The sequence below is a fragment of the Heloderma suspectum genome, chromosome 10, assembly GCF_057233095.1.
Source record: "Heloderma suspectum isolate Gila_16-S chromosome 10, 16-S_ref, whole genome shotgun sequence".
Lineage (NCBI taxonomy): Eukaryota > Metazoa > Chordata > Lepidosauria > Squamata > Helodermatidae > Heloderma > Heloderma suspectum.
In genome coordinates, this window is record NC_139467.1 from 10,549,244 (window position 1) to 10,561,300 (window position 12,057).

The 12,057-nt window shown below is 46.2% G+C and overlaps 1 protein-coding gene across 2 annotated transcripts in view; it reads right to left on the reverse strand.

Moving 5' to 3' along the window:
* TMEM145 (transmembrane protein 145) overlaps positions 1 to 12,057 on the reverse strand; it is a 30,913-nt gene that overhangs the window by 3,019 nt on the left and 15,837 nt on the right. Inside the window, exons 8-14 of one of the 2 annotated variants that reach the window (XM_084814333.1) lie at positions 9,315 to 9,383; positions 8,244 to 8,324; positions 6,487 to 6,565; positions 3,899 to 3,992; positions 2,799 to 2,971; positions 2,216 to 2,336; positions 175 to 375 (exon numbers count right to left, since the gene is read on the reverse strand). In XM_084814333.1, coding sequence (XP_084670459.1) covers positions 175 to 375; positions 2,216 to 2,336; positions 2,799 to 2,971; positions 3,899 to 3,992; positions 6,487 to 6,565; positions 8,244 to 8,324; positions 9,315 to 9,383 — 818 coding nt within the window. The remainder of the gene's footprint in view (positions 1 to 174; positions 376 to 2,215; positions 2,337 to 2,798; positions 2,972 to 3,898; positions 3,993 to 6,486; positions 6,566 to 8,243; positions 8,325 to 9,314; positions 9,384 to 12,057) is intronic. The other variant, XM_084814334.1, reaches the window with a different exon arrangement.

Sequence of the window (12,057 nt, forward strand, 5' to 3'; positions counted from 1 at the left end):
GAGTCAAGCTGCCATTCTCAACGAAAAGAAATCCATCCAGAGACAAGAAAGATGCAGCTAGCTCTGGGATGTTACAGACAGCATGGAGGAGGCTGTTATTAACAGGGGTAGAAGAAAAAATTGGGACACAAAGAGGGAAGGGGATTCTCTGAGGGGACCCTCCCTGGTTCTCACATTGCTGGTGTTGCTCCCTGTGCTCTGAGGGATGGAGAAGAGTTCTGTGAAGTTGGGTACCGAGTCGCTGATGAAAGTCACATTGCCATACACGTGATGTGGAAACTTGGACCCAGCTGCTGCCTCCTCCACAATCCCAATCTGTGACGTCCGTACATGGTAAGGGAAGTTCTTGTTGGCTGCCGAGGGCCGTGTCATAATCTGAGGAAACAAGAAAGATGTTGGGCTATCAACCACAAGCTCAGCTTTATACGATTCCTCTAAAGAAGATACATCCTTCCTCTTTCTCCCTCTTCTTTGCCCTATAAAGGGGTATTTACATAGCTTAGGGAGTTTTTCATGAGCACTTCCTCTTCCATTTATTCTTTTTAACGTGGCTTTTTCTTTCACCACAGTGTAAGTTGAAGACGTTTTTGTGTGCACAAGTTTGCTCATTATACCTTATGGATTTTATATTGTTGATTATTTTTAAATTCTTGGTTGTGTTGTACTGTATTTTTTTTATTTATTTACACAATGCCTAGGGAACTTATTTGAGAGGTATCTCATAAATAAAATTAATAAACAAATAGATTTTTTTTGTGAACCACCCAGAGAGCTTCAGCTATTGGGCAGTATAGGAAATAAATAAATAAGTAAGTAAGTAAGTAAATAAATAAATAAATAAATAAAGCACATTTCTAGCCGTCACACTTGTGAAGACACACTTGTGTTTGCAAATGACTCTAGAGTTCAGAGGTGGAGGTTTTATACCCATCAGGATTATTTATTGCTAGCTCCACTCTCCACTCCCACCCCAAATTAGGACTTCCCCAATAAAGGGAAGCCATTTACAAAAACTGATCTATACTTGGGAGTCTCCTCAAGGACAGATCACCAACCACAAGCACTCTCTCAAATGATCAAGACGCCACATTGACTTTTGGTGGCAGTAGAGCAGGGAGGAACCTGTGGTCCTCCAGATGTTGCTGGACTCTAACAGCCATCACCCCCAGCCAGGATGGCAACATCTGGAAAGTGACAGGTTCCCCACCCCTGCATTAGAGGATCAGAAAGGTGAATCTAGAGGCCACAGAGAGTTGCAAAGCTGAATAAGTGAGATAACAAAGAGACCAGTTTTTTTGTAGATCCTCTCACCAGTGGATAGTGCGAGGGCCAAATTACACATTATGCAGAAGATCCCCAAGCGGCCTCTCAACCCTTTAAAAACAATGCAGGAATGCAGCCCAAATGGGCCTGTGGATTTTATTTTTTCTTGCAGGGCATTTTTGCAATCAAAGCGCATCTCTACACCAGCCCAAATCCTACATTTAAAACGGGGCTTTCTGCTTCTATTTTAAATGCAGGATCACAACAACTCCCTTTTTGACGTGCTTCCTTTTCCCCCACCCCCTTCCCCCTCCTTCTCCCCTTATCTAAGCCTTCCATTATCTTTAATTCCTTGCGAGAGGGAGAAAGGCGGGGTATAAATGCAATAAATAAATAAATAAATAAATAAATTGATCTCTTCTTGCTGCTTTTACTCTTTTCACAGAGGAAACTGAAGCGGAACACAACGGGGTAATTTGATAGCTCTTTATTTGCCATCTACTTAAAAACGGAACAAAGGGCATTTAGTGCAGGAGATGCCTTGAATGATCACGGCGTCATGTAAAGAGTCTGCAAACTTCCATGAAGGAGCAATCTCAATCGCAGGATAAAGCTCAGTATAAAGGAGCCCAAAGTCACTTCCTACAAGTCCTTTTCCACCATAGAGGGAAAAATACGGGAGTCCCTGTATTTTTTCCCTCTACAGGCAGAAAGGTAGTTTGTGAGGAGTGGCTGTGATTGCAAAAATGGTCCACAGGAAAAAGTTTAAGCAGTCCTCTCCCAGGACTGCAGTTGTGATCAAATTCACAGGCCATGCCCCCTTGGGCCGCACTTTTGTTTAAAAAAAGTCAAGAAATTGATCACAGATATCCCATGTAATGTGTAGTATGGCCTGAGAGCTAAGCGTATGCCAGGGTAATGGGGGATACGGGAGGCTGCTGGGAGTTCTCACCAGAAAGACTGCATGGGCATACAGGTGAATGCCCAACTGGATGCCGTTGACTATTTTCTCTCGGGCCCACTTAGGGATACCAAAGTTAGCAATAAGCGCCATAACCGGGACAGCAAAGAACCTACAAGAGAGAAAGAGGCTGTCTAGGGCTTGGACACGTCTTTCCCCCCACACACATTTTCCTGCACTCATGCAGCAATACCCAGCTTTCCGTTCTTGTGAGTAGACACCACTCACCGTGCTTCCTTATTCTAATCAGCTTCCGCATTTCCTTCTCTTGGAACCCAGGGAGGAACTCTGCCCCTACAGTTCCTACAACCCCCTTTCTTGCCCCTTGGTGATGGAATCCACAGAGTGCTGGACAATGAATTTTCAGACACCATCCCTTGTCCTCCTTCCTCATATCTCATCCTATCCATCCAGCATGGCCAGTCCATCCACTGGACTAGTGGCAAAATTTGACCTGGCCTCCTAGCAGCTGAGATAGAAGGAGCCTTTGAGGAATGAAGCCACATCTCCCTAACCTTTGCCAAGGGCATCCAAGCAACTTTCCTGCCCCATTACTTCCTCTAAATGCACTCACCAGAGGGTGTAGGCAGCAAAGAATGGCACATAGAAGGGTTGTTTCTCAGGGAACTGCTTGAGAGTGATAAGGATAGCATAGCAGAACCAGATGTAAGCCACAAATTGCAAGGCGATCAGGCCATACCCAGCTGGCGACTCGTAAGTGTACAGCACCTGTGCCTGATCAAAAAACTGAGCCCCAAAAGAAAGGAAGTGGGTGAGTGATTGGGGGAAGTTATGATTAGAGCCACAACCCACACCAAAAGCAGCACAGACCATTCAGGCCTGGGGAGCTAAACCATAATTCTCTCAACGTATGGTGGGTAAGGCTCTCACTTGTTGCAAGATCATCTTCTGGTCTTTACAAAGGCTCTCCAGGGTTTCTGCCACCTGCTACCTGGTCCTTTAACTGGAACTGCCAGGGATTGAACCTGGAGTCTTCTGCATGCTAAGGATGTGCTCTACCAGAGCTACATTCCCTTCCCATCCTTAAAATAGAGAACCGGAGAAGGCTAAACTTTGATGGCTGACATATGGTGGAACTATATAGGAGGGGGACCAGAGAACCTGATCAGAAATGGATTTGGAAGGCTAGATTCAAGACACTGTCCAAAAAGAATATCACTAAATGACAATTCATTGATGCCTTCTGAGTACAATAGGGAATACACTGAGGTTTCCAAACAGCCATAGAAATGCATCAAACCAAGGATGAATGATTGCTAGGACTGAACAATGTGTCATAAGGAAAAGACGGGATTTTCATCCCATATTTTCCTTGTAAGGCAAATGAAGGGGGCATTTACAGGTGAGAACTGGCCAGCTGGGAGGACGGTGTTTTTGAATGGGAGAATTGGCAGACATAGGATGGGTTAAATACCCCTCCTCCCCCACCCTGTCATCCATTTCCCCCAGGAAAATACAAACGCGTGATGTTATGTATATTTCTGCCCTTATGTCTTTAGCGTCTATCCTCAAATGGTTAAGCAGATGCTCTGGTTCCAAGCCATACAGGGGTACTGCTTTATCCTCTAGAAAATGATGGGAGGAAAGAGATTCAAACTGAGCAACTGATGTTCTCAAAGCCTAAGCGGCTGCAAGATTAAACAGGGCACTCACCTCAGCCTCATAGATGAAGAGCACAACATGTGTAATAGTGTAGAGCGTCATGTACACTGAAAGCTTAATAGAGCCCGTGTGGCTGATCCGACCCCTGCAAAAAAGGCGCCATGAGCCCGGATTTGGAAGGGAAAGGAACCACCGCCTCACACTCCAAAGCTCTCGGAAATACACTTCTCCCTTCAAGCTGTGGCCACAGCTTCTCAACTACACAGGCACCATGGTGCCCCATGTACATTTCTTGCCCCCAAACTTCAACTGTAACTCCTCTTCCGCAACCTGGTGCTTTCCAGATGTTTTTGACTACAATTCCCATCAACCCCAGCCAGCTTGGTCAATGGTCAAGGGTTACTGAAGTTGTATTCCAAAACATCTGGGGGGCACCAGATGGGGGGGGAGTCTGCTCCCCATCTTCCTCCTTTTTTCATTAACTTCCGCCCTAAGAACTGTCCAACAATGTAAATGACATTCCAGCACCCACCACAAGCCCATGCCTTGTCCAAACCCAGCTGCTCCAATTTCTATCCCTACAACCTCCTCTACACAACTCCTGCCCATTACAACCCTGCAGCTGGATATCCCCCACCTAAATCCCTCTTTCCTTCAAAACGGCCCTAGCCCACCACCAACACCTCCCCCGCCCCTTCCATCTCCTCCTCCATCCCACTGCCATCTCTATTATCAGCAGGAAATGCCTTGAATCTGAGCACCATTTCAAGACCAGGAAACACAGAGAAACATTCTCCATGGCTGCTCCATGGCGACAGGATACCCTTGCACTAGAGACTCGATAAAGCTTGAGCCTAAGTGTCAAGGGTAGGCATGACTGGACACCTGCCGAGGGCCCATAACCACAGCAGGGTCCCACTGACAAGAGTCCCCTGGAGATGCTCCTCCTCTTCACCACTGCAGCCTACTTGTTTACCTGTCTCTTGCTCCGGCCCAGGTAACGGTGGTGCTGAGAAGGAGCAGTGGAAGCCACTGCTTACTTGCTCACTGGATCTCTGCCTGCCTCAATGGTGAGGAAGAGGAGGAGGAGCAAGAGCAGCTGGTGACAATGGCAGTGAGAAGGTGGACTCACTGAGGGAGGCATCCACTGGACGTGTCTTGGCCAAGGGCCCTCCAAAGCCGGGACTGGCACTGCTGCCATTTTCCAGAAGATCTGCATGGGCTTTTCTACTCTGGTTGTAATTCAAAGGCCTTGCCAGGGGGTAATCTGCAGACCTTTGCATTTTAGAGGCTGTTTTTACTCTTCAGTGCATATATCGCTTTGTTTTTAAAGCCTTGCTGTCAGCAGTATGCCATAGGGATAAGAAAGAAGGTACATTTAAATAATATGCCTTCTACAAACTCCCCATCCCATGTGCTGCTGCCTCTGTCTTAACGCTGCTGAAATATACCCTATACCCCTTCTCTTTGCAAAACGCCTGCATTTCCAGCATGCCCACAGTTATAGCTTACACAGTGGGTGCTTCCAGAAAAGTCTTTTAATGTGCAACTGCCTTCGCATTTCATGGAAATTTACGGGGCTGGATGGGTACAAACAAAACATCTTTCGCTTTTAACCCTCCAGTGTTTCCTCACTGCTTCTGTGGTCTTTTTTCTTACCATGGAAAATCCATTAATTAAGAAAATAGGTAATCGCTGCACAAAGTCTTCTAAATGGCAGCGCTAGGAGTCCTCTGTCTGACAGCACCCAGCACAACCTTTTCAGCCCCTGCACCTCCCCAAAGGAGGCGAACCACACATTACATGCAAACATGTATAACTCAGCCCTGATGCCATTTTAAAAATAAATGAAAATCAGCCTTGGGGAAGGGTTATTTCAAATGGAGAATCAACCGGGGGGGGGGGGAGCTTAACCATTTACCCACTTGCCATTTCTTCGCACTAAATTGACCCCCATGCAGGGTTCCAAGGCACACTCAGGGCAGGACTTTGGAGTGTAAGTCTAGGGTCGCGCTCAACAGAATGAGCAGAAGAACACATTACCACCTAACAGGGCCAGCCCAACACATTTTGCTGCTTGAGGCAAAAAACAAGATGGGACCCCCTCCCATTCCATGTACAAAAGCTGACTGGAACAGCAGATGAATCTGATGATGGGACAGCATCTTCCACTGCACCTAAAAGCACCAGACTAAATTAGGGGGTGCAGGGCAGGCGGCATGGCACATGCATTTCTCCTCGAATACCTTGCTGCCCCCTGTCAGCATCTGCCACCTACGGTGAATGCTTCACTCTGCCTAATGGTAGGGCCAGCCCTGCCATCTAAAGTCGTGGGAGGCTTAAGATCTTTCAGTTCAGAGCTGGGACCCCAAGGCCATTAAGTCTAGATTCTAAAATAAGCTAAGTGCAGGGTCTGAAGAGCACTTTTACCCTAGCAAACATGTTTCTGGGACGCCACAGGGGGAAAAGCTACTGGGAATGATTCAGGGCAAAGAACTGGTGGGCAGAGAAAGAGTTAAGCATCTCTTTCCTCCTTGACACTTCTGCACTCCAAATTTCCCTCTCTCTTCAGCATACTCTCCTATGCAGGAGAACCCCTCATCTCATCGAAAGATCCATCCCCTTCAGCCATGCTGTACCTGGTAACCGTGAATCCCTTTCCCAGCAGGATGAGCATCAAGAGGAAGATCAGGAAACTGACAGAGAAGAGGAGCTTGGCTGGGGGGTGGTGGGGAGAGAGGGAGAGACAGAAAGATGCAGGGTAAGCTCAGGCCATTAACACGGTTCTTCTGGGATAAGGGATTCAGAATGGTCCAATTGTCATAAGAAGCTGCCTTATACCAGACAAGATGGTGGGTAGGGAAATTGACTACTCTTGATGGAGGCTTGCAACTGGTCCTAGACTCCCCCTGAAGGCCCAGTTTGGAAGTTCTCTTGGACTCAGCACTAACAAGGGAAGCTCAGGCAGACATGGTGACCAGGGGTGCTTTTTACCAGCTTAAGCTGGTACACCAACTGCAATGGTATCTGAAGAGGACAGACCTTGCTTCAATTATACATGTTCTAGTGACATCCAGGTTGGACCACTGTAATGTGGTCTATGTGGGACTGCCTTTAAAGGCAACTCAGAAACCTTAACTGGTACAAAATGCAGTCACCTAAATGCTAGGCAGTTGGACCGTGTAACACCTATACCATGCCAGCTGCACTGGTTGCCAAGGCATTTCTGGGCCCAGTTTAAAGTGTTGATATTAGCCAGTCAGGCCGCATTCTTGAGATTTACATCAGAGGCCCTGCTGATTTGCCCGCCTGTCAAAGCAACTACACTGGCAGGCACAAGGGACGGGGCCTTCTTGGGAGTGGCCACCCACCTTTAGAACTCTGTTCTGCCAGGCCCCATCATTACAGGCCTTCAAGTGGTCCCTAAAGATTTAGCTGTTTACCTTGGACTATAACTGAGTTAGGACTTTATTGGCTGCCTTGGTATATATGGTGTTGTTTGGTTTTAATTGCTAATTTTGATCTTATTATTGGTTTTGTAATTGTTTAATGGTGTCTCAGCATTTTAAATATTGTTATACATCGCCTTGAGAGGTTTTACCCTAAAAGACAACTTATAAATGTCTTTAATATTAATTAATTAATTAATTAATTAATTAAAGGCAAGTCAGGCTATTGGTTCATATAGCTCAGTATTGCCTACACTGACTGGCAACGGTTCTCCAGAGTTTCACACACAGTTCCTTTCTAGCCCTACCTGGAGATGCTGAGGATTGTGTAATATGGAATATCCTGAATTCGGGCCACTAAAGAGTGGATCAATGGGTGGGAGAACATATTAAAAGGAATGATACTGAATGACCATCAACATTCCTTGATTCCTTCTGAATGACCATAGGAATACAATCAAGCACTGGTCAAGATTAGGGATGTCAGAGAAATATGTAAGGGAATCAAATTAGTTTGGATTTCTATTAATACAACCTGTGAATTCTGCACCAGGCTTTTCCCAAGTCGCACAGATTCTGTGGACTTGCAGACCCATTTTTTTACTTTCTTGAATTTTACGCAAACTTAGTTGTAGAAAAATAAGTTAAATGAAAAAAAACACTGGCCAAAATGTGCATTTCCCCTATAGGCTAAAGCATGAAAATGTGCATTTTGGGGGGATTTGCACAGTTGGGGGATTGTGTGTTTTTGCAACTGCAAATTTGCGCAATTTCGGGAAATTAGGAAAAATCTGATTCTGTCAATGAGTGGACAACAGAACGAAAGGCACCTGACAGTTTGCAAAACCAGACAGAATGGATGTTATAAAATCCGTACATCCCTTGTCAAGGTGGTAACTGGCTAGTGAGTGGGAATGTTTTACTCCAGATGCCCCCTTGGCACCTACCCAAGATCTTGAGACTGCCTTTCCCGATACCATCACTTGCATACTGGCCCCAGTATATGCAGAAGAACATCAGGCTGAGAACTGAAGAGGAAAAAAATATACAAGTGAAAAGTGTGTAACAGAGCCAGAATGGGAATGGGGTATGAATTTGCTGCGCTGCTCTCTTTCTTTACCTTGTGCCTACTGTTATCTGTTCACCGACTCTATCGGTCATCTAATCACAATCTCTCTCATTTTTTCCTCCTTCCATTCTCTTCTGCCCCCACCCCCTGTTTGCCAAAAGAATTTACGATAACTGAAAACCTGAATCAAAAACCCATAATTCATTATCATTAGATGTTTACCAATGTAAGAATATGTGCACATTCCAATAATATTCCGCAATCTGTTTTCTGCAAGCTGGAATTTGGTATTAGGTGCGGAATGCAGCATTTAAAAAAAGGTAAATGTGTAGCCCTTAATTATGTGAAGGTAGCTTGAAAGTCTGGGGAAATCCCAGGACAAATTTACACTACAAATGAAAATGGCTTAATAGACATTCCCTCCCCTCAGAGAATCCTGAGAACTAGTGGAGCAGGGAGGGGTTGTTGAGAATTCTTAGCACAACTACAATTCCCAGGATTCTTTGGGGATGGGAGAAGCTGGCAGTTATATAGGTTTTGTACCAGTTTAAGAGTGTATTGTAGGTATAAACCGGAAGCTTTGCAGATGGGGGTTGGAGGGGACTTCCAGTGGTCAGAAAACAGGCTTCAATACTGTGGATAGGTCTTTGCTTTCCCCCCTAACTAGCAGAAGCAAAATAAATTATGCAAAATAAGTAAATATATTCCAGAGCAGCTGATTTTCATATTTAATACTGGGCCCTCAAATAAATATTTTCTTGGTGCAGAGCCTTAGACTGTTTGGTGCAGAGACACAACCCAGCCCTTGGGCTCAAGTGTTTTTGCAGGGTCATGAAAACGCCAGCGAAAGCAGTGTCCCTCTAGGGGTCAGTAATGACCCAGTGCTTGCACAGCCAGGAACCTTTCCTTTCCTTTCTACCCAGAATGTGCCCTCCCTGTCCACACTCACCCTCCACACCAGCTGCTGTCATGAACATCTTGTATGTGGTGTGGAGAAGTTGCCGTCCCTTCAATAGATCTGAGAGGGAACAAAAAGAAATTAAGGAGGGAAAGGTTGGCAAAAGTGTAATCATTACTGGCTCTCTCCATCACTGGATCACAAGAACTATGTTTCTCTTCCTCATCCATCATCACCTTGGAGTTAAGGAAGGAGAATTTCTAAGTGAAGCTCTAACAAGTCATATTTGCTCCGTTTGCAAGTTCATGAAACAGGAACCATCTTCTTATTCTTAGCCCCAGAGCCCTGTATGCGCCATTGGAAAGGTGTGGGGAGGACAAGAGTAACACACAGCCCTCACTTTCCATTTCCATTTGACATTTGGAAGGCAGGATAATTATTTCTTGCATTTTAAAACTGCCCAGTAACAAAGGGAATTGATAGGCACTTAAAAGATTTGGGCCCCAGGCCCATACCACGTGAATCTGCATGAAAATTGCATACGCTAATTTATATCTATATATGCAAATTTAGAAGTAAGTAACCAGATTTATTTAAACTTCACAAAAGGCAAAGCCAACCAATTAATTTCTAATTCAAATCACCTCAGATTAAAAAAGCATCAATTGGCACCAATGGAAGGTTTTTCTCCAAGCTTAATTGTCCTTTGGAGGGGGGATTTGGGGGCCCACATCACACAGGGAGGGGAAGTTTAACTCTTCCCTCCCCAGCTGCATGAAAATCCCCTCCTGCATGGCAATTAAGCTTAGAAAATAATCTCCCATTGGCACCAATGCAGATATTTTTTCTACATTTAATTGTCATGCAGTCAGCAGAGGTTGGTGGTTCTGATGTTAGTGGGGTGGTAAATCCACTCCTGGTTTCAGTCAGAACCAGTCAGAACTCTAAAGGAGCTCTGACTGGTTTCAGCTATGACTGAAACCCAGAGTGGATTCACTGCCCCACTGACACCAGAGCCACCAGCCTCCACTGCATGCAGGGTGAGATTTTATTTATTTATTTCATTTCTATACCGCCCGATAGCCAAAGCTCTCTGGGCAGTTTACAAAAATTAAAACCAAAGAGCACACAATAAAACAATACAACACTCGGAAAAGCTCCGCTGGATGACACTGAGAAGATGCAATGCTGGTGGAAAAGAACTGTCTCTTTGCCACCCTCACCACCACAGAGTAGACTTGATAGTGAGCTCTTACCTGTGTTCGGTCAGACTCAGCACGAGTTTTCCTCCACCTGCGTTCTAGCCATCTCCCCTCTTGCTTCATTGCCCTCAGCTCAGGGGTATACCAAGGAGCTGGCCAGGCTCTGCTCAGAGGGAGAGGGCGCTTGGGCACGATCGTGTCAACTGCCTGAGTCATCTCTGCATTCCACAGAGCAACCTGGGCTCCGACAGGAGCACCAGCCATACCAGCAGGAAAATCCCCCAGAGCCCTCTGGAATCCATCGGAATCCATTAGCCTCTGGTGGCGGATCATTTTAATAGGTCCCCCACCCTTGCAGAGGGGGAAGGCTGCCAAGAGTCTAAACCTTAACAGGAAGTGATCTCACCATGACAAAGGGACAGATGTGAATTCCTCCACTTTCAGATCACCATCCTCCTCCCCAGTCAAGAAAACCAGATCAAGCGTGTGTCGTTTTACATGCGTTGGGCCGATGACATGTTGGGACAGCCCCATGGTTGTCATGGCGGCCATGAAGTCCTGAGCCGCCCCGGATACAGCGGCCTCGGCATGGAAGTTGAGATCCCCCAGGACCATCATCCTAGGGGTCCTCAACACCAAGTCCGAAACCACCTCAGTCAGCTCAGGCAGGGAGTCTAATGGACAGCGGGGTGGGCGGTACACCAACAGAATCCCTAATGTGTCCCGGGGACCCAACACAAGGTACAAGCACTCAAGATCTGCACTTGAATGAGCAGGAAGCCTGGAGAGAGGGATTGAGTTCCTATAGACCATGACAACCCCCCCTCCCCGACCCTCGAGTCTGTGTTGGTGCTGCACTGAGTACCCAGGAGGGCACAGCTGGGAGAGAGTGACCCCTCCCAGTTCCCCCACCCAGGTCTCAGTAATACATACCAGATCATTTTGCGGGGGCGGGGCTGTTGCAGCATGTGGGGAGGGGAGGATTGACCCTTCCCCCCACACACTGCAATCCCCTGTGAAAATTGCCTCCTTAATTACATGTCAACTAAGCTGAGAAAAAAACCCTTGCGCTGGCCCCAGTGGAAATTTAGGGCTCTGGAGCATAGGTTTGGGCCCCTGATTAACAGACTCAGGGCCGGTGCTCCATGGCCAGCAATGCCCCTGCCAATAACCAAAGTTCTCTGGAGAGTGTACAAATTAAAAATATAAAACACAAAGTGGTAATGCAAGAATAATAAAATAAAGGTGCAATCCTATGCACGTTTATGGCCTATGCTGGCTTGGGCATGCTGGGAGTTGCAGGCCTTTTTTGTCTAAACATGCATAGGATTGCGCCTTAAGTCCGACAAAAAAAAATACATCAGATAAAACCAGCAGCACCATACAGTAAAATCAGAAGTAAAGCCAGCAGCAGGGATAAAACAGCGCAAAGATCTAAAAGAGCTAAAAACAGTTCTAAAAATGCCTGAGAAAACGAAAAGGTCTTGTTGCCAAAAAGAGCATAATGCAGGCGCCAGGTGAGCCTCTCTGGTGAAGGCATTCCACAGAAACGAGCGCCACCATGGAAAAAGCCCTCTCTCTCATAGCCACCT